The 23,108-nt window shown below is 39.6% G+C and overlaps 1 protein-coding gene across 2 annotated transcripts in view; it reads left to right on the top strand.

Annotated features, from left to right (window-relative positions):
- The window catches only part of NET1 (neuroepithelial cell transforming 1), an 87,271-nt gene extending 64,400 nt beyond the window's left edge, over positions 1–22,871 (top strand). The window contains exons 1-9 of one of the 2 annotated variants that reach the window (XM_033958040.1): positions 5,584–5,830; positions 11,672–11,779; positions 13,936–14,103; positions 15,436–15,595; positions 15,706–15,782; positions 17,543–17,800; positions 18,012–18,182; positions 20,449–20,635; positions 21,484–22,871. In XM_033958040.1, coding sequence (XP_033813931.1) covers positions 5,738–5,830; positions 11,672–11,779; positions 13,936–14,103; positions 15,436–15,595; positions 15,706–15,782; positions 17,543–17,800; positions 18,012–18,182; positions 20,449–20,635; positions 21,484–21,890 — 1,629 coding nt within the window. In that variant the 5' untranslated portion in view covers positions 5,584–5,737 and the 3' untranslated portion in view covers positions 21,891–22,871. Of the gene's footprint in view, positions 1–5,583; positions 5,831–11,671; positions 11,780–13,935; positions 14,104–15,435; positions 15,596–15,705; positions 15,783–17,542; positions 17,801–18,011; positions 18,183–20,448; positions 20,636–21,483 lie in introns of those variants that run through there. The other variant, XM_033958038.1, reaches the window with a different exon arrangement.
- Positions 22,872–23,108: the final 237 nt, after the last annotated feature.

Raw genomic sequence — 23,108 nt, 5'->3', positions numbered from 1 at the left:
TTATTTGCACTTTCAAGCTTTTGCTTGTTTATTACATATGGCAACAAAACAAAGGAGAAAGTCCAACTTTGTCTGCAGAAAAAACCAAGCAGGAGAAACAAACAAAACTGCAGACTGTGTACAAGATGCAGGCAAAAATTGATTGTACCAAAATTAAAATGAAAATAAGTAAAATAAAACCCTTTACCAATCAAGGGACCCGACACAGTCCGTGTTTTGGACAAACCTTCATCAGGGGTCCTAATGAATACAAATACAATACAGAAAACATTAAAAACTCTTGTAAACTCTAATAAAAAGCAAAAAGTAACAAGATGGTGTTATTATGCCATGCTACTAAGGCTTGTGGTCAAGTGACGTGAATGACAAGAAAGAGGGTATGTGAAATAGTAAGGAAACATGCAAAGTAAGATAAACATCAAGGTAAGTTAAAAAAGAATATAAGGAAAATGATAACCTTAAACAATAAAACACTATAAGAAATTAGTGACAAAAGAACGTGACACAAAATGGAAAAGTGAGAAATTAAAGGAATAAGTCAATAGTTTTTAATGTTTTCTGTATTGTATAATGTTTATTACATATGAACATTCTTTTTTCCCTCTGGTGAGCCACTGATTCTATTTTATTTTTTTTTTAACGTTTTGTCTGAATGGTTAGGGAAGAATTTGTCCATAATAACCCCTGCTAGTATGAGGACCATTTCTGAATGCTTTACAGAGGGAACATAAAGAAGGATCAAAGATGTTTAAATTTGGGTCTTATGTCTATAAATACTCTGTAAGCCTCTGAAAATTAAAACTGTCTGTCAGTAGCACTAATGACATATAATTATATTTTCATCCTGTGCTGAGTATTCAGTCTAATAGCATTTGCTTTGCCTTCAGTTTAATTTGCATAAGACTAGCAATAGTAAGTGACAGTAGAGGAGATGATGTATTGCTTGTAATTCCAGGGTTGTAGCCATTAAGGAGATCATTTATGAGAAACTTGAACATGTAGGGCAGTGTTTTACATATTCATATAGGTGCTCATAAAATTGGCTGGAGGTGTGCAGAAAACGTGCATCCTCTGATATGTTTTTGGAAGCTTTTTAAGGTATGGCCTTGAGATTCCATATTTTATACATTCAGTAATCCAAACTGAATGATAGAAATAGAAGGCACAAATATTAATCTGCAATAGAAGAACCAAAAATAAGGTAAATCAATACAGGCCAAGTAAAAAGAGTGAATATAGCAAGCTGATTTATGGATTAAATATTGGAACTGCCAAAACATTTAAGGCCCCTTTTACAAAGCCACAGAAGTGATGCTTTCGCATTAAGTGCATTGAAGCCCATAGGAATTGAATGGACTTTGGTGTGTTTATCGCGGCAGCATCGCTATTGCACCTTTGTAGAAGGGGGTCCTTAGTGAGCCTTCTCTATAATAGAAAAATGGGGAAGAGAGAGGGGGTGGGACTTGAAATGATTTACATATTATGTACGTGTACTTATTTTGTACCTGGGGTAATGGAAGGTTAAGGGGGTCCTGCTACTAAGGGCTCCTTTTACAAAGGCACGCGTGACTTTTCATCACGTGCTAACCCCCGCCCTGGCCAAAAACTACTGCCTGCTCAAGAGGAGGCGGTAGTAGTTAGCGTGTCCGCCTTTGTAAAAGGAGCCCTAAGGTATGCTAATGAATGTAGTACATACTAATGATTTACACATGCTGAGCAACTCAATCTTCCTGTGGACTGGGTGGCATTTAGGGCACGCTAATTGTGAGCACGCCTTAGTAAAGGGTCAGAGTTCCAAGGAGCTGTAGTGAGAATTGAACCTGAAGTTATTTAGGGGTGAGTTAAAAAGAGCATTATTCACCATAAAGCAGAAATAGAAACAAGGGGGGGAAAAATTTTAATCAATTGTCCCATCCAAAGCCATAAGAACATAAGAAGTGCCACTGCTGGGTCAGACCAGAGGTCCATCATGCCCAGCAGTCCGCTCGTGCGGCGGCCCAACAGGTCCAGGATCTGTGTAGTAGTCCTCTATCTATACCCCTCTATCCCCTTTTCCTCCAGAAAAATTGTCCAATCCCTTCTTGAACCCCAAAACCATACTCTATCCTATCACGCCCTCTGGAAGCGCATTCCAGATGTCCACCACCCTTTGGGTGAAGAAGAACTTCCTAGCATTGGTTCTGAATCTGTCCCCTCTTAATTTTTCCGAATGACCTCTCGTTCTTGTAGTTTTCGAAAGTTTGAAGAATCTGTCCCTCTCCACTCTCTCTATGCCCTTCATGATCTTGTAAGTCTCTATGATATCCCCTCTAATTCTCCTCTTCTCCAGGGAAAAGAGCCCCAGTTTTTCCAATCTCTCAGTGTATGAAAGGTTTTCCATACCTTTTATCAAACGCGTCGCTCCCAAGACTCAAAGTTTTAAGGCAAGTAAGCCCCTCCTGAGTTAGGTCCAAAACAAAGAATTGGGGAGGTTGGTGAAGCACTGAATAACACTCGCCTGTCCAAGGCATAAATTCCAACATCGTAATCTGGTCAAATTCCATAAGAAAAGCTAGTGATTTAAAATCCTTAATCTTGATCTCAGTGAATGCCCAGAGTTTGTATGCCTGGATGACAACATAAAGTGACACTTCTGGATTTGACCTTTTTAGAGATTCCCACGGAGCTAGTGACTTTAAGAACTGTTTTGCTAACTTTTAAGGCATGGGTTTTTGAGTCAGCGTTTAAATGGTTGGATTTAGAAAACAGTGTACAGTGCTCCCCCGGTCATTCGCGGTCGGTGATTCACAGTCCCAGTCATTCACGGTATTTTCCGACTGCGAATGACCGGACAGGAGAGGGCAGCCAGAGAGGCAGGAGAGAGCAGCCGGAGCGCCGGCGAGTGAAGGAAATCACTCGTGGTATGCTCCGACCGCCTCTTCCTGCACTAAAATCGGGCCTCACCAATCAGGAGCTGCATGTCAAAGCTTGGGCTTGAATAGGGAGGACCACCATAAAAGGGAAAAGTTTTTATAAATTTTTTATATTTCTATCAATCTTATATACAATGTACAATTCTGGGGACCGCATCTTCAAAAAGATATTAAAAGGATGGAGTCGGTCCAGAGGAAGACTACTAAAATGGTGCGTGATCTTCGTCATAAGACGTTTGGGAGCAGACTTAAAGATCTTAATATGTATACTTTGGAGGAAAGGCGGGAGGTATGATAGAGACTTTTAAATACCTACTTGGCATAAATGTGCGCGAGTCAAGTCTCTTTCATTTGAAAGGAAGCTCTGGAATGAGAGGGCATAGGATGAAGTAAGTTAAGAGGTGAGGAAATACTTTTTTACAGAAAGGGCGGTAGATGTGTAGCACAGTCTCCTGGAAGAAGTGGTGGAGACAGAGACTGTCTGAATTCAAGAAAGCCTGGGATAGGCACGTGAGATCTCTTAGAGAGAGGAAGAGATAATGGTTAATGCGGAGGGGCAGACTAGATGAGCCATTTGGTCTTTTATCTCCCATCATGTTTCTAATCTAATTTTTGGTGGATTTAAAGTAGCACATGATTTAATACAAATCATATAAATAGAATTCTTTGTCCTCATACCACCAAAGGCTTGGTATAAAATAAGACATTTTGTGGTTAGTTCTGTAAAGTGGCGCCTAGAGCGAGGTTCCATTAAGTTTGCCGGAACTTATATGTACTAGATACTATTCTATAAGATAAAATTCAAGTACATGGGTGGAGCAGGAATGTGTCTTCTACTCAGGCATATAGTTTAACCAAGTATATTTCAAACTATGTGCCGCAGCACACACCAGTGTGCCTCCTGATATTTCAGGTGTGCCGTGGCACACTGGCAAGGAGAGTCGTCCACGTCGGCTGACTGCCTACAGGATGTGCCTCTCCTCCTTGCCGGGGTCTCTCCTCCTCCTCCCTGCACCTCCCGGATCCCTCCACTGAAGTGGCTCACAGCCAGATGGGCCTTCATGCACTTCCAAATGCCTTCCAGCTGGGGCACTGGATTTAGTGTGCCGCTGGCTGGAAAGTTTGCGAGACAATAGTTTATACTATAAACTACATCTGTCGCATCACCTTATGCCCACCACTGACATGGTGTAAGAGGGTTTGCCACTGCCAACTATATACCAGTATTCTGTAACAAAATCTTGGTGCCAAGATTGCCATTGTGCACAACATTGCAACACCTAGACTGGTGTCAGTTATAGAATTGCCCTTCTAGCTTTTTTCCTAAAAGTTGAACTGTGCAAAAGTATTCCAAAGAGTTCAAGCTGCTATAGGCATCCATATGTGGTGGACCATTGAGATCAATGTTCTGCCCAGCCCAGTATCAATAATTAGAGACTTGAAGATGGGGCCAGAAGTTGGTTAGTTTGGCCCATCCAACTAAAAAATGTTCTCCTCCCCTGCCTCCAGCTTCCTAATTGACTTAATAGAAGGAACTTCTAACAAATTCTGGTTAAGTGAGTGTAAATTTGGTGCCCTAAAGTCAGGGCTTAATTTATAGACAAAAAGACCTGTGGAGCCTTGGGAGAGGGCAGCAGCCAAAGAAGAGGTAGGTTCACTCTATCTTTTTCCCCTCCCTTGCAAGCTGCCTGCCAACTGTTTGAAACTGCTGACAGCAATTAGATGTGAATATTCTGTGCTGGGCTTAATCTGGGATTGGCAGCGATATCTGGGTCACGTGCAGCCACCAGCAGTTATCCAGGTGCTGGCTGTTTCTCAGTCTAGTGCCAAATAGTTAGCATACGGCCCTTATCTGAATATTTATCCAGTTAGCTGACTGAATTGCCAGTGATCGGGTAAATCTTTGCTGCGCCTTGACCACCCCAGCATTAATCAGGTAGTGTTGTGGCAGTCATAGCTGGTATTCAGTGCTGCAAAATATCAATAGTTAAGTTAAGAGTCAGCCACAGCCAGTGTAAAACTCTCCTACCTGATTAAGGCCCCCATTATGAAGCCGCGTTAGGCTTTTTTTTTTAAATTGCCTGCCTTGGCAGTATTAACTCTGACACTCATAGGAATTCTATGAACATCGGAGCTAATACTGCTGCAGTCGGCGATTAACGCCTAACGCAGCTTTGTAAGAGGGGGGAAATCATTTTAAATAGCTGTTTTACTTTTTGGATCCAGAACTTGAGCAGAATGGTTTCATGTGCAGTGAAGCCCAGAAATCTGCCATCAATTTTGCAGTTTTCAGTTGAATGAAGACATTTTTTTTCTTCTTTTCAATTTGTCTGAATGAATGAACATTGGTGCCAATGTAACATACTAACATGACTTTAGTGATCCCTTTCTGCTTTGCAAGCAGAACAAACTGAACCTCCTGGTGTCTGAAGAGTTTATAATCTCTTACCAACTAGGAATGTTTAATAAACCTTGTTGTAATTACTGTATTTTGTTCTGGTTGAGATTTTAAAGAAAAAATAAAACAGGCTGATCAAAATGCTGTACTTGAAATGCTTGTAAACTGAGATGTCCTCATCTGGGGGTGGAGAGAGGCCCTTGGAGCATATCCTGCTATCACCCCTCCCTTGTCCCCTCCTCCCTACCTTGTAGCCTGCGTAGTTCCACTCCCAGCTCAGTTGCCGTCGGGGAAGCATGCAGCATGGGAAGGAGCAGTGAGAGTTTCTTAGCATACCGCAGGCTCGTTTATGCCAAAGTGGCAGCTCTTTACAGGGCTGCCTCGAAAGTGGACTGACGGCCGATTCGGGGGAGGAAACGTGTAAAACATGGTGGCGCATGATGAGATCGGAGGTCTTCTGCCTATTAAAAGGACTATTCGAGTCATAGATGCTCAGAATCAGACCTCCAAAGAGTTTGAGGTGAGCATTGCAACGTTGTTTAATCACAGCGCTGGTTAGAACGGGACTTTGCAATAGTGGTTTGGTGCAAATTGTATGTTTTCACGGTCTATTACAGCTATTAAATACCTCGGTGTGTAAGACATATTTTGCTGAGCAGAAATACAGCAGGTTGGTGGTTTAATTGCCTTGTCTCAAAAAAGAGCTAAACATTTTGATTTACGCTGGCCCTGTTGAATTTTCTTAAAAGGCTGCTGGGAGACTTCTGTTTCGGCCGCCTAAAAGTAGTCTGTGGTGGTGTGAATGTTTAAGAAAAAGGCCCCTTTTCAGGGAAAGATTGTATCACTTCAGCTGCTGATTAAAACTGACAGTAGGACAGATTTCTACTCCTGGCCTTTTGTTGTCTCCTTCGGGACCTTTTGAAGTGCTCTGGATGAATGTGGCTTCACAGGGGTGCAAGAGTTATTAGGAAAGGATGTTTAAGACTCCTTCCTTATCCTGTCAGGCATGATGAATATTACTTTTTTCAGTGCGCTTAAGAATGAGTTTTTTGCTTGCTTTCTTGGCTCTTTTATGTCCCTTTTTAGGCTTCAGTGCCAGACAAGTTTTCTGCTCTCAGTAGACCATTGAAAAAAAAAATCTAGTTTAATGTAAACACCTCTGGGTTGTTTTTGTTGTTTGTCTTGCATTGCAAAGTATAATTGTGGTTTTAGGTCCCAATCAAGGAAGAGGTAGAACTTGGTAAGATCTGAAAACTTTCCTAAAAGTACTCTTGATGGAGAGAGTGTTGTCTTAATTAGAAGTGTGAACTTGCTAGGAAATCACACCTTAAATTTGCTAGTCTACAGAACAGCTGTAATACTTTTGTCAGTTGATTATCTGAAATTGTAACCAGACATTGACATTAAGCACTCTGCAAATGGTGGTGCTTTCACAAATGTGGCCCTAGTAGGAGATGCTTCTGAGCCTGGAAGTGCAAGACTTTCTGAAACATGAGCTATTTTATCATTAAACATTGTATCTCAGAGAGGAAGGGGGGTGCTGAATCTGCCCCCCAACACTAATACAACCCCATTTAGGGTGTCTACCCTCTTATAGAATGAACTTAGAATAACATTTGGTTTGGGTTTTTCCAGCTGTTTATAAAACCAAGCAGTTCCTCGGAGCTAAACTTTTCTGGGGATAATTGCTACAAAAGTCAGTATAGCCAGGTGCCTGTCTTAAATTAGAGCAGTACTGTGCTCTGAGGAAGACATGGTCCTTTGTGGTTTCTTTATTTAAAACTTATGTTGGACTCTGTTATTCATTTCAACATATTTTTATCTGGAGGGTGGTAATTATATCTGCATTCAGACAGAAGGCTCATTGTTCTGCCTTTTGCCAAAGGGGAGGCATGATTTCTACCAATACCTCATGCTTATGCCTGTGTCATGTCAAATGTGCATGAGAGGCATTCACACATGTCTGCTAGCAAATCTAGTGTGTCACTATGGTACATACTTGGGATACTGAGCAGCTTTAAAACCAAGCTAAACAAGTGGGCAAAATTAATGTTTCCATTAGCTGGAACTTTTAGCTCTGCTAAATGCTTGCTTGCGAGTTCCCAAATAACTGATTTACAATAGTGAAGTTTCCTTCTGTCCAGTGTACATTGGACTTAGGCTAGGCTAAGTTGGAAATACATTAGCTAATAAACACACAAGTGTTAGGGTTTTGCTTTGGCACTGATTAAAGTCTGAATTCTCTCCAAACAGAAAGTCTTGACTGGATCAAATCAATTTTCAAACATTTTGTATTACATTTTTTTTCTTAAGGTTATTAATATTGCATTGGGCTAAGCTCTTTCTGTTACCTTGATGAGACTAGTACATCCAAACCAGGCTTTGGAATTGAATTCAGGTCTCCTATTTTTTTTTTCTTTAATTTATACAAATTTACAATTTTAATATCAAAATGATACAAAGAAAAAAGGATTTTTACACAAAGATTTACATTAATTATACATATAACACAAAAATTCCTTTTCAAGCCCACAAGATTGGGGAGCCATACTACTATGTCAATTAACATGAAATTTTAAGAAAACTAAGAATTGGTACTGATTCATATGAATCTTGACCATTCCCTATTATTGGGACAGTGACAACCTCCAACTTTCTCAGTAGTGAAACATAATCAGGTCTCCTATTTAGCAAAGTGCATGAGCCTGTGGACTGGGCTTTGGAGGCATTTAAAAAATATATTATAAGATGATTTCTCAGTCTTTGTTAAAATAACTTACAAGTTGTGCTGTAAGAAAATGAAGTTTCTGGCTTGTATAGTAATGCAGGAATAGTCTAATAATTCAGCATCAGAGAACCTGGGGAATACTCTGGGCAAGTCACCTAACCCGCCGTTGCCCCAGGTATAAAATAAAAGCTTGTATATAATACGGTATTTACCCACAGAAATGTAGTATTTCAAATCCCACCCCCTTCCCTTTCCGTAGTATACAGTCAACCTCTGTGAGCATGAAAATTTTCAGTGGTAGGAAAGATGATTAGTCATGCAAAAGGCAACATGTGAAGAGTACATAATTTTACTAGCTGCAGGACTGGAATGGATGGAGGCACATGCAGTGTGTGGGAATAGAGAGATGCCATTCTGCTGTACAAGGAAATTTCACAGTACACAGTTTTGTTTTTAATACAGAGCTGTGCATACAGAGCGGTCCATTTATTAACTGAAAGTTTTACAGTTGGGAGAGAACCACTGATGTATTTAAGAAGGGCTTCATTTGTAGGAATTATTAATTATGGAGCTCTAATTTAAATGCATGACATGAGGAAAGTACTTGCATTTTGGACAGATCTACTCATGACCCCTTTATGTTGGTAGTACACAGAGATACAAAGGACGCTGATGTGTGAGCAACATGGAATCTAAAAAAAATGGTTAACAAGTATCATTGTGGCAATTTTTAGATTCGTTTAGACCTCTAGCAATGAAAAATATTTCCATTTTGGTATAAGGATGCTTTAATAAACAATAATTGGGAGAAACAATTCAAAACACCTCAAAAGATCTTCAGGGCATATATGTGCCAAAAAAAGATCTATTACAAAGTTAAAAATAATTGTTTATAAATATAAAGTACTCAGTGAGAGATCAATTCCATCTAGACTGGGAAATGGCTTGATCTTAAACCATCATAGCACCTAAAAAATATTACTTATTTTAAAAGTAGCTTTCCATCATATAGAAGATTATAGTAGACAGGGGGAGTTGTAATCTATCATTAAGCGTTCTATGTATTTATCCTGCCAGAATTTGATTCTTCCTCCTGATGAAGAAAATAGTGAAACACGAACTCGTGTTGAGGAAGATGGCGTGCTAGATCTGCTTTGATTGGAACTTATTTTTTGGAACTTTTTTTTTTTTTTTTTTCTGGAGTGACACTATTATACACACTTTTTCATGTTTGGGGATTTGAATAGACTGGTTATGACACTTAACGATGGATTGCAACCCCTCCACCCCTTGTTTAATCTTCTCTACGATGGACAGCTACTTTTAAGATTTTTGTTTAACAATCTTTTTTTATTCGATAAATTTATTTATTCAATTATTTAGTCCGTCCTCCCAAAGGAGCCCAGAATGGGTTACAAAGTACATCCACAATATAATTGAGATAGGACAGAGGTGACATACTTTACCTAATTTACAATATAGACATGACAATAAAACACATACAGTACACAAAGTAGCATCTGGTGAGATTAGGTGGCGTAGGTGCGTTGGCGAATGGCATTTCTAGGTAGGCAGGAGGTGCTATGATAGTTAAGATCAAGCCATTTCCAATCTAGATGATATTGATCTCTCACTGAGCACTTTATAATTATAAACAATTATTTTTAACTTTGTAATCTTCTTTTTTTTTTACTTTGCATTTAATATATGGTCAGACAGACTTTATGTTGACAAAATCTGCTCCTAAATATAACACTTTGGGAGTCATTTAATAAATCAGTGATTCCCAACCTTGTCCTGGAGGAACACCAGGCCAATTGGGTTTTCAGGCTAGCCCTAATGAATATGCATGAAGCAAATTTGCATGCCTATCACTTCCATCATATGCAAATCTCTCTCATGCATATTCATTAGGGCTAGCCTGAAAACCCGATTGGCCTGGTGTTCCTCCAGGACAGGGTTGGGAATCACTGTAATAAATGACTTACAAAATTGCCCTGGTATAATATATGAGTACAATTAGTTTCTAGGAAAACATAACACCTGCTTTTATGTAATATGCATTTATGTATTCTTGGGGGTGGAGAATATGCAGAGTGAGGGTGCGATTGGCACTTCTGTGTATTTTCTAAGATACACCCAAGCAGACATGCACAAAGTTGTAACTGCCTAAGAGCACTTTGTGCTAGAGCTTTCAGGGAGGTTATTTCATAAAAGCACATGGATTATGCCTGTTTGTTAAAAGAAACGTATACACCTAGGTGTCTTCTCTTCTTAGGAACCCTGATACAAGATTACTTCAGTTGCAATAAGCAATAAAAAGAATTGGCCAATTTTGCCCCATTTATGTGCATATATTTGTAAGTCTTAAAGTTCTGAGGGACTGCGTAGATGGAAGTGTGCAGTTGGCGCAACTTCTGTGCTCAGTTTTCTAGGTTTGATGCAGAAAAGGATTTGCATTGAGTTAGAAGCTAATGCCCATCCTGTTTAAAAGGATGACATTGGAGCTATTAGCTAATTCCACCTTGATGGCAGGAACTACAACAGAAAGGTGTTGAAGTGGCTAAGCTCCTGCAGCAGTCACATCAGGCTAGAAAGCTGAGAGTCCTGTTAGGGAGGGGTAGAGTGTGGCAAAGTGTTTAAAGGTTGTGCTTTCAAACACATGTGAACCTGAGCAAGTCACTTAATCTCCCCATTGCTTCAGGTACATTAGATAGATTGCTAGGCCACCGGGGCAGACAGAGAAAAATGGGAGAACGGTATAGAAAATTGAATAAATAAATAAAAATCTGATAGTCTAATTGGCCCTCATCACTCCTTAATTGGCAAATTGACCCTGCAGGATCAGGCATCGACATTTTGCAAGATATAAGCAGGAACAAGTTGCATTGTTCTACCTTTAATTAATATCTGGAGAATCAGAGTTCACTAAATTACTGGGGACATATTTTAGGTGAGGGAGGCTAGGGGTCCACTAGATTACCAGGGATTTCTTGAGTAGTGATGGGGGGGGAATTGGGGCATGGGGATGCTTTCTTGGTTAAGGGATCAGGGGATTTTTGGGGAGGTGCAGGTGACCCCATACATGACAGCCAATCATTTCTCACCCACTGATAGGGAACGGACACCTTTTTTTTTTTTTTTTTTGTTAAGTGGTAAGACCACATATTAGCACTCTGGTGTGTACTGTTTGACAGTGCATACTTTTTAACCCTGTGGTAATTCGTATGCCATCAGTTTACTAAACTTGACATGCAAGAATTGTGTGTTCAGCTTGCATTAGAATCTGTGCCTGTGCCTCTTAAGTTTTCTGAACTAGCCCCTCAGTGTTCTGGCATGGATAAGTTTCAGTTAGAGGCAATATCTTGGAATAGACTTTCAAGTGTTCTATCCATGCATAGTTATAAAACAGGTGTGCTGAGTTTATTCATTAATATATTGGACTTTATTAATTGCCTTTATGAAGAGATTCAGTCTATTTTGTATTTCAGTGAGTTCTGATAGCATGCATTTTTGAATAAAATTGCTGTGCAATTAATACCATGCTGCCTTGGCTTATTCATTTATTGACTCAGACTTGTTAGAGTTCATACTTTAACCCTCACTCAGTATTCCTTACTTGTCATTTCACAGGAGCCAAGTAATAAACGAGTTCGACCTCTGGCACGTGTCACATCCCTGGCAAACCTAATCTCTCCAGTCAGAAATGGTGCAGTCAGGCGTTTTGGACAAACAATTCAAGTAAGTTGGAAACTGTGTCTGCATTAAAAGTGGGCAGTAGACACGAATGTGGTGCTTGCTCTTCTTAGCAGATGTCCTGGATTGCCAAAATCAAGGAATTTCTATTTGCAGCAGATCAGAAATGAGACATGAAATGAGGATGGATTTGGGATGTAATTTAATACAATATGTTATAATATGTTGTATAATATAGTATATTCCATTTTAGTTGAGAATGTGTTGAAGGGTGGGTAGATGGGGATTTTACACTATTAGATTTATGTGTTAGATACTATAGTGCTATATGGAAATTACTTTTATGATATATTTTTGTGCACTTATTGTTTGATTTGAAAATGAATAAAGATTTAAAAAAAAAAAAGTAATGAGACAACCAGCTGAACACTTAAGTCTCTGCTTTTGTGCACCGTGCTTCATTTTTTGTGCTTACCAATGGTTAGGAAGTAGGTCAAGCTTCAATAAAAGAAATGGGCATATGATTGAATTACATAGTGTTTTTAAATATTTCAGATGTAGTATTCATTGTTTAATATTAGTACTAGAGAGGTACAAATAATTCTTGATGAATTAGTATGGAAAGTCTCTTAAATAGTATATAGGGGGCTTTTCAGAGGATGTCCAAGTCAGAATGGTCCATCTCACATGTATTGTAGAGCAGGAAACAGTCTGTTCTGGAAAAACATCCAGCACAGACATCCATTTTACAAACCAAAACATCCAATTATGAATAGGAAAAATGAGGGACAAGGATGTTCCTGTGCTGCCACACAGATGTCTACATAGACTTCACGCAGAGCAGTCCGATGGTTAGTGCAGTGAGCTGAGAATCGGGGGACCCAGGTTCAAATTCCACTTCAGCTGTTTGTGATTTTTTTATTATTATTGTAAACCCTCTTAAGAACAGAAGAAAAAGAAAACTACTATACCCAGGATTGCAGCTATCATTTTATATATATATATATATATTCTTGTACAGTAGATATTTTAATGTTCTGAAGGGTTCACAATTTAACCCTTTATTTGGCATTGTTTCTCAGAAGCAACATGGGAGATCTGCATATCCAAATGCCTGTTTACTTGGCACTGTTGCTCTCGTTCAACATCAAGTTACATAAAGCAGCCATTTCACCATCTGCCAATTAAAAGTATTTTAAAAATAACAAACGGCTAAAGTGAGATTTGAGCCTGGGACCTTGCCTCTCAGTCCACTACACTCGCCATTAGGCGGCTCAACAAATCTGGAGGCTTTAAGAATGTCCATTCAAACCAGCGTATGGGGCACGGCCTAGTTATATGGGGCGGCCTATATAAAAATTTTAAGTCATCCCCCCACCCCGGTACATTTTTCGGAAGCCCCCTCGCTAGCGCTCAGCTAGGGTCTCCAGTGGTGCAGGGCAGCCGCGATCTCGTCGGCATCCGGCTGAGGTCAGTTCTCGCAAGTCTCATGAGAGCTGACGTTGGCCATTCAGCAGGCGGTGCGGGGGCAGGCCGGATGCTGAAGAGATCGCGGCTGCTCTGCATTGCTGGAAAGCTGAGCCGCATGCTAGCAAGGGGGGCTTCTGAAAAAGGTGGTAGGGGTAGGGATGAATGAAAAAGGCAGGGGAGATAACCGGAAGATAAGCCACGGCTAATACCATGGGGCAGCTTATCTTCCGTTTTTTAAACATAGGCCGCCCTTTTCAGCAGCCTATATGCGGGGAAATACGGCAATACCTGAAGCCGTCATAGAGTCTGGTATCCTTTGCTGGTTTCACATTCAGAGGAGAAGGAGGGGGGGACTGTAGCTACTGAGGGATTAAGGAGCTGTCATGCTTTAATCCCTCCAGTGGACAGTTGTTCAGTCAGAGCACCTTTTTGTAACTTGGATGTGACTGAAACAGGTCTAGATAAAAATGCCCTTTTAAGACATTGAAAATCACTGTTGAATGCCCTACTTTAGAGCCTTCCCTAGTCATGCCCAGGCCACACCCCCTTAGCCATATGGACATACTGCAGTATTATCCTGCCTTTGTAAAATTGAGATTTGGACATCTAAATGCCAGTTTCAGACATCCAAAACAAGAGTACAGCTTCAAAAATAACCAGAGTAACTGTATTATTTTGTGCTGTATTTGTAGTAAAAATTTTCAGTCAACTTAAAACCTCCTTTTCCACAGTCCTTCACCTTGCGCAGTGACAGCAAATCCCCAGCCTGTGCCCAGAAGCCATGCTGCAGATCCATTGCCCCAACTCCTCCTAAAAGAAGAAATAGTGTCCTGTGGTCAGAAATGTTTGATGTCAACATGAAGGAGACACTGCCCACCAAAGAGATCAAACGCCAGGAGGTATGCTGTCAGCAGAGTGGACTTTAGGGGAATATGGAGCTCTTCAGGATGGGGAGGGTAGCAGTAGTAACGGTTGCCACTCTTGGCAGCACCTGACCCACTGACATGCTCTAGCATAATTCTTCTATTAGTCTTCGTAAGAGTGATAGGATTGAATGACAGTACCGAATTGGCCTGGATTCGTGTCATTCCCCTCACCCAAAATAAAATGAAAAGAAAAGAATGGTCTTGGCTTTCAGACCTACAGCCTGACTTGCGTTGTAGAAAATCCGAGTTACAAGAAGTTTGGGTGATAAATGCACATAACAGTATGTCTCTGGCCTTATTCAAATCCAAGCCAAAAGCATACCTTTTGAGGCTGCTTTTAACTCCTATGCACTTGTCCTGTTTTAGTCATTCCAGCCATAAGTAATTCCATTGTCTGTCTTGATTAGATTGTAAGCCCTGTTGAGCAGGGACTGTTGCTTACATGTTTAATGTATAGCACTATGCATTTCTAGTAGTGCTAAAGAAATAAGTGGTAGTAAGTGGTCCAGAGAAAGGTGATGAAAATGATTTCAGGATTTCACCAAGAGACATATGAGAAGAGACTTGAATACCTCAATATGTATACCCTACAGGACGGAAGAGCATGGAGATATGATACAGATGTTTACATATAAGTTCTTGTAAACCGTGTTGAGCTCCATTCTCATGGAGATGATGCGGTATATAAACTTAAGGTTTAGATTAGATTAGATTAGATTTAGTAATATGAGAGGGATGGTGTTCCGTGAAAAGTTTTAAGAAAATCAGTCATGGACCACATATAAGTGTCAAAATCACATGTTGTAAGTTCAACACATTTTCTGTAATCGTGGAAGAATTCAGAGATTTGGAGAATGCCTAGCAAATTTGACTTTTAATAGTGCTCTGCAAGTTTCCAGCATACATTGACTTTTCAGAAAGCCACATTTTACTTTCCCTTTAATATGTGAATGTGAGAAGGATTTGTTCTTCATCCCTCTTAACATCTGGTTCTCACATTTAATTAGTCTATGAGCAAACTTCAGTTTTTCACACTTCTTTTAGGTGTTTACCTTTCTCAGCACACTCCACATAATCTTATGGTGTCAGGCATCGCACCTACGTGTAACAGTTAACTCAAGTTAGCAAATATGAGCCATTGTTTTGTTTCCGAGTTAAACTTTTTCTCATCGAAAGAAATATATATTGGTCAAAAGTAAAACTAAAAATAATGAAATTACTGTCACCATGTGATTGTCCTTTAACTAGAAAATACAAGGATATGCGTAAACTTGTGCTCATTTTTCCTCTCCCCCTCACCTGTAGGCTATATTTGAAATGTCTCGAGGGGAACAGGATTTAATTGAAGATTTAAAGCTTGCCAGAAAAGCCTACCATGATCCAATGTTGAAGTTGTCCATTATGTCTGAGGAAGAACTGGCTCATATATTTGGAGACCTAGATTCATACATACCTCTGCATGAAGGTAGGCAGTTTTTCCAAATTACATTTTCTTATTTCATGGATGTATATAATTTTGAATTGCCAAAATATACTACCTTTGTCTTTAGCATTTTCAACCTTTTCTATTTTTAGATTTTCTAGCCAGAATGGGAGAAGCAACACAGCCTGACGGAACAGTGGGACAGATTGGTCACATTCTCGTAAATTGGGTAAGAGGATTTTAGCAATAAAACCCCCCTTAAGGATTTTGATATACTTTCAAAGCATTTACCCACCTGTTCACCTCAAAATGTACATGACCTTCCAAAATGCACATCCTATTAGGCAAACTAGAGACGATGGAGGTATAAAGTTAACTGTGCACGTGCTATTTTAAACCTTCCCCCTCCCCTCGTCTGCCTATACAGTTCCAGTACATGGATGATTTTAATGTGCTAACTTTCAAAGGGAAACTACCTTGTTTCTCTTTAAAAGCAAAGTGCTGGTCAGCTTAACTTCAGGTCAGTCACACAAGCTGTTCTACTTCCTTACTTGGATTACTGCAATTCACTATACTGCGGAATAACAGAAAAAGAGTACAAGAGATTACAGCTACTGCAAAATATAACAGCCAGACAGATTTTTTTTTTTTTCTCAACTAAATCAATTGAGAGTTAGTCTACTGCTGAGGGAGTTACACTGGCTACCCATTAAAAAGACAATTCATAGAAACATGATATTAGATAAAGGCCTTATCCCAGGACAAGCAGGCAGGTATTCTCACTAGTGGGTGATGTCATCCGATAGAGCCCCGATACGGACGTCTCACAAGCATGTCTTGCTTGAAGAAACTCAGAAGTTTCGAGATGCCCGCACCGCGCATGCGCCAGTGCCTTCCCGCCCGATGGACCAGGCGTGTCTCCTCAGTTCAGGTAGCTAGCCTGAGAAGCCAACCCAGGGGAGGTGGGTGGGACGTGAGAATAGCTGTTCACCATATCTATTTGTTAAGAATCTTATTGTTATCTGCATTGAATTCTTGTTGAAAATTGAAGGATATAAGAAACTGTGTGGTGCGCAGCCATGCAAATAACTCCTTATACCTGGCATGCAAACTATCCTTGCATAATCATTTAACATCCAGAAAGAATTTGTATAATTTTTTCAGGATTCTCAGGTTGCTCTAAATGTGGAATTTTGTAGCTATCATGACTTTTGATATCATAAAGGCATTCTGAAAGCCCAGAAATGATATACAGTATATGTAAAGAGAGGATATCTATATAGCTAAAGGAATGAATAAAAATACAAATAACAGAGAGGGAGATCAAAAAAAGTATAGAAGGGGGTAATCTTCATAGCGATAGGCACGTGGGTTCTCTTAGTGAGAGGAGATAGCGGATGCTTCTTAAATCCAAACAGATCAAGGCAGGCATCTTTCAAATCCCATTTCCCTCTTTAAACATTTAAGATCAAACAGATGCAGTAATTCTAATGTTCAGTGTAGTGCAGGGGTCTCAAAGTCCCTCCTTGAGGGCCGCAATCCAGTCAGGTTTTCAAGATTTCCCCAATGAATATGCATGAGATCTATGTGCATGCACTGCTTTCAATGCATATTCATTGGGGAAATCCTGAAAACACGACTGGATTGCGGGCCTCAAGGAGGGACTTTGAGGTCCCTGGTGTAGTGTAATCACAATTTGTTTGCTGGGGAGTGGAAGGGTTTCTATAGCTTACTCAAGGTTTTTCTGCATATATGCGGTGGTAGCAGCTTGCTGCCCAACACTGGGGATTCCTCCATGACCAGTGTGGTAGCACCTTTGTATGTCCTTATGGATAACCATGTTGTTTCCTTGCACTAAAGGAGAACAGATGTTTTAAAATTCTTCACATTGATGCAGAGTAAAACTCGAATCTTACATCAGGACAGAAGGTTTCTAGAGGAAGTTCATTTACTAAACTTAACATCTGACTACTTTTTTTTTACTTGTAGCTACCTGGTCTGAATGCTTACAAAGGTTACTGCAGCAACCAGCTTGCAGCCAAGGCTCTTTTGGATCAGAAGAAGCAAGACCACCGAGTTCAGGACTTCCTTCAGCGGTGTCTCGAGTCACCTTTCAGTCGCAAACTAGACCTCTGGAGCTTCCTGGATATTCCACGAAGTCGACTGGTGAAATACCCCCTGCTATTAAAGGAAATTTTAAGACATACTCCTAAAGATCACCCAGACATCCCAAGTCTGCAAGAGGCAGTAAGTATAGTAATAGTGGGACAATGTATGTATATAAGTACTTTAACAATGTGCAGTTCTAGAGTACAATGCGACAATGTAATACTGTTTCATACTGGGACCATGCTGATGGAGGAGCACCCTCACAATTAGTTGATCTTCTTAAGAACACTGCAGTTAAGCCTTGGTAAACAGATTTGCTGTAGTCTAACTAATGAAATGTCTTTTGCAGATCTCTATAATTCAAGGCGTTCTGTCCGATATCAATGTGAAGAAAGGTGAATCAGAATGTCAGTATTACATTGACAAGCTCGAATATCTAGACGAGAAACAGAGGGATCCTAGAATTGAAGCTAGCAAGGTGTTGCTTTGCCATGGAGAATTGAAAAATAAGAATGGACATGTAAGATTTTATGTTTTTATTTAGTTTTTCTTACCACTGTTCTAGTAAGCAATTTCAGTTAAAAGGGAATCTAATCTATCTGCCTTCCTTTTTATTAAATCAAGCACAGTGTACCCATTCACATGTGTCACGTAATCAGGTTTAAGCTGGCAGAGGAGGAAGAAGTAACTGATTGCAGCAATTCACTTCTTTCTCCTGCCACGTGATATCTGCAGGGTTGCAGGGAGAGCTGCTGATGCTGGCAGATTAGTAGAATTTTGCATCATATTTTGTGAGAGGTAGGGGTCCTGGGGAAAGCCACTACTTGCCCTGGGATTGGTAATATGAAATATTGCTACTGTTTGGGTTTCTGCCAGGTACTTGTGACCCTGATTGGCCACTGTGGAAATAGGATACTGGGTTAGATATACCATTGGTCTGACCCAGTATAGTTTTTCTTATGGGAATGCAGTATAAATTCTTCACTGTACAGTTGCACAGAATTACCCTAGGAGTAACCAGTGTATAAACAAAATATTGCATATTTACTGAACTGTGGTTCAGTGAGATCATAAATATGAGGTACTTCTTGGAAGGCTATGAAAATGTATTTCTTAAGCTGCACTCTATTTTGCAATCCTTACAGCTATAAAACGCACTTTTTTTATTTCATTTAATCTGGATATGAAAAAAAATGAATGCAGATAGTTTGGGGCACAGTAATTTTTTTAAATTGGTTTGGAGTCCGTTGGCATCTTATATTACTTCACTATAGCAGGTCTTTGGTTATAAGTCGGTTTTTGTTCAGTTTCATACACATCCAGAGAAGGGTGGGGTGGGGGGGATATTTCTGTCCTAATTTGACCTTAGAGTATTTACACTTGGGGTGGGGGGGGGGGGGAGAAAATGATTGGTTATGTATAATTATAAGTTGAATGTGCTTTTATTGGTGTATTATATGTTATATATTCATGTATTGCATTATTAAAGTATTGAAAATCAATAAAGAATTTAAATAAAAAAAAAATAATCTGGATAGAGTTCAACAAATCTTATCGCTCACTGCTTAATCCCCCAGATTCCCTGATTTAGCATTAACTTTGAAGTTCAACACTTCTTATTAAGGAACGGAGTAAAAGCAAAGTGCCAAAGCTTGATTTTTGTTTTCATAGCAGAATTCCCTGTATTTTTATTTTTTTTTCACTACAGAGCACAGTACGGCTTTATCTAGAGAATTATTTGGTGACCTAGTTTGTATTCGGTTATTTGGTTTAGGGTCAATGGTATTAGAGTTTAGATCTGAAACCTAACTGACAGAGCAGTTGAGTGGTTTTACAGAAAAGGCAGAATCCGTGAAGGAGGGAAGTGGCAGTTTCTGCTGCTCTTGGATAAACACCTTAATTTGCTCAGGACGGTTTTCTGAATGTTGGTTACAACCTAAAAACAAAAGCTCTGTTTATCAGTGGGTTCTAAATTTTATTTTATTTTATTTTTTTTATAATTCTTTATTCATTTTTAAAACTTTCATCAAGTGTACAACAATCATAATAAACACAATTAATCAGAGCACTTGCATATCTTATCATTGTAATCTAAAAATACAAATGTAACCCTCTCCCCACCCTCCCTCAAAGCCCTTCATTCATAATAAGAAACCTATATTTGTACCCCTCCCCCCTCCCAATACTATATGGTGTATAACTAATAGAAAAATGGCATTTAATCATGACAAAAAGACGTTAATGGCTCCCAAATTTTAATAAAATTATTATAATTTCCATTTTGTATCGCTATTGATCTTTCCATTCTATATATGTGACATAATGAATTCCACCAAAAATTAAAATTCAGCCTACTATGATCTTTCCAATTATTAGTAATATGTTGGATGGCAACTCCAGTCATGATCATTAAAAGTTTATTATTACATGATGATATCTGACTCTTTTTTCTCATATACATTCCAAATTTTAAATGGCTAATTGGGAAATAGAAGTCATATGGTCTATATCTGCCTTCATTTTTCTATCGAGTTTGCCTAACCATACCATATAGTATCTCCCCCTCTCCCTTAGAGAGCCAATGTTTTAGTCCCTAGTAATTTGATCTTTTGTCAGTAACTGGAACAGGGTCAGCACTCTGGTAAACACACTAAATCAGATTGTTTCAATAGGGAAGATCTGCTGTAATGATCAATGCCAGCCTTGCCTCGTTGTTTAGTTACTAATTTTCATTATGTGTACAAAGAAACACAAATATTTTAAGACTTTCTATTTTCTTCTTGTAGAAACTATACCTCTTCCTTTTTCAAGAGATCTTGGTTTTGACCCGTCCAGTTACCCGCAGTGATGGTCAGTATTACCAGGTTTACCGGCAACCCATTGCAGTGCAGGAACTGATCCTAGAGGACCTCCAAGACGGTGATGTGAGGATGGGAGGATCCTTTAGAGGAGCATTCAGCAATTCAGAGAAAGGTGAGCAGTAGTGCAGATCAGGAAACTGAAGTTCTCTATTAAAAGAGCATATGTCCAAAGCACACATGGACTGAGTGAGTGATGCACCCAGGCAAGGCACAGTTGGGAACTGAATGCATGACTCTTTAAGCTTTGTCCTTGCAACTATCAATGGCACAATATTGCAAGATACTGGCAGGTGTCAACGGGTGCAATAAATTTCACACAGTACATGCCACTACAGGTGATTGAGGCCAGCAGCGTGCCTGATTTTAAGGCCAAATGGGATCGGCACATGGGATCTATTCACAGGGCAAAGGTAGGGGAGGGACATTAGGGTGGGCAGACTAGATGGGCCGTGGCCCTTATCTGCCATCTATTTCTATGTTTCTATGCCAGTCTGTGTAATGCTATTTTAAACATGGCAGCTGCAGAGGGTTCTGGGAAATAGTAGAGATGCTGCATATTTAGCAATAAAGACAAGTTAAAAATGCTCAAGGCGCAGGGTATGACCGTCTCTAAAAACAAAAAAAAATGCAATGTAACAGTTACCATTTAGAAAAATATTGTATGATATAGGGTTGATTTTTCCATTTTATTAATGGACTTTTGTAGCATTACAGAGTGTGCTTGATCATGGATTGCTAGTCTGCCTTTTTTTCCATAGTGATAGCTGCATTGAATGTGTACTATGTCTCTATTAGCAACTCGTGACCATCGTGTTTGTACATTGATATAAAAATTGTAATTAATCTTCTGAAAACTTTCTGGATTTACATATGTAGAATCTCAGTCATAGCCATTCCTGTATTATGCTGCTAATTACTATGAGAATAAGCAAATATGATTGTGTTTTTCTTTGTTCTCAGCTAAAAATATCTTCAGAGTTCGTTTTCGAGATCCCTCATCAGGCCAGTCCCACACCCTGCAGGCCAACGATGTTTTTCATAAACAGCAATGGCTAAATTGTATTCGAACAGCCATTGCGCCCTTTCAACAAACTACGCCAACAGAACTGAAAGAGTTACCAGAGCTCAGCGAGGAATCGGAAGAAAACCATCCGCCAGCAAACACCATCAATGCACAACACGCATTGCCTAGTCTTTGTAGTGATATTTCAATGGAATTGTATGCGAGTGCACTGGAAAGCAGCCCTTCTGCAGAAACAGCCAAAGAAGTTTCACCTGTCAAAACAGGCCACCGAACACAAGCAGGACACAGGAGGACACGAGAGAAAATGCAACACGGGGGTAAACGGAAAGAAACGTTAGTTTAAGTCACGAGCTGACTTAACAGACAGTCTATTTATAACTCTACACTTTTTTTTCATATAATGTGAGCATGCGAGGGTCATTTTATTGATCCTAATTTTCTGTAAAAACTTCTATTTGTCTCAATGGCAGCTACTGGTATACAGTTAAGCATTGTTAAAACTGGAGTCTGTTTTTGAAGCTGTGGCTTTCTCTTGGAAAGCATTGGGTCAGTTATGTGCCCAAGAGACCTATGTGAAATGTGTCTCGCTTCCTTTTTTAAGAGTGAACAGTTGGACTCTTAGATTGAAATAAGAACAAATTTAAAGTCATTAAAGCCCTCACTATGTTTTCCAATGTGTGCATTTACTTTCTTTGGTGTATCATGCTGTTTAGGCATTTGTACCTCTGTGGGTCCAACTAAATCAGGAGTTTGCTGTAATGTTCCCCATTAGCACCCAATATTTGCTCCATATGCAATAAACCCAGAGTAGGTTTTTAAGAGCAGTTACCAGAATCAAGAATAATTGAGCCAAACGGAAGGGGAGCTTTTATTTGAAAGGGCTGTAGTGATGCAATTTATTGAACTACACTTCTGAGAGCATTTATTTTTATTTTACAAATGATCTACCTGTACCTTCAAACTTCTCTATCTTGCAAAAGGTTTAATGTAGCAGTCAGCATTAGTCCTATGAATTGCACCGGCGGTACAAGTACTTCTCTTATAATGTAGTGTTCTTCAATCTTTTGACACCTGTGGACCAGCAGAAATACAATAATTATTTTGTGGACCGGCACCAGTCCGGGACCAGCAGTTGAAGAACACTGGATTAAGTTGTGCCCATCTCCGCCCCAAATCCCGTCCCCGTAATAGTACTAAATGTAACACCATTTTTTCCATTCATTTTTCAAATATACACACACACAATATAATTGTATTAACAACACATAATGGTTAACCACAAAATTAAAATACACAAAGCACACTGTATGCTTTTCAACATTCATTCCTAACAGAAAACAGATAACCCCATGCAAATGCAGGACCAAAAACTAAAAGTACTAATATTTACAAACAAACCTTAAGATGCAAGGCTGCAAGCAGTACAACCCCAGAGGAAAAGAAACAAATGCATTTCTTCCTGAACAGAATCACCAAATAAAAAAATAAAAGCATTCCCCCCTACCGTTGTTGTCTCTCTCCCTCCATGCTGTGCCTTGCCTTCCGGCCTGCCCCCCAGTGT

The sequence above is a fragment of the Geotrypetes seraphini genome, chromosome 9 (assembly GCF_902459505.1).
Source record: "Geotrypetes seraphini chromosome 9, aGeoSer1.1, whole genome shotgun sequence".
Lineage (NCBI taxonomy): Eukaryota > Metazoa > Chordata > Amphibia > Gymnophiona > Dermophiidae > Geotrypetes > Geotrypetes seraphini.
The sequence above is the reverse complement of the archived record's forward strand: the minus strand, read 5'-3'. Positions and strand labels throughout refer to the sequence as shown.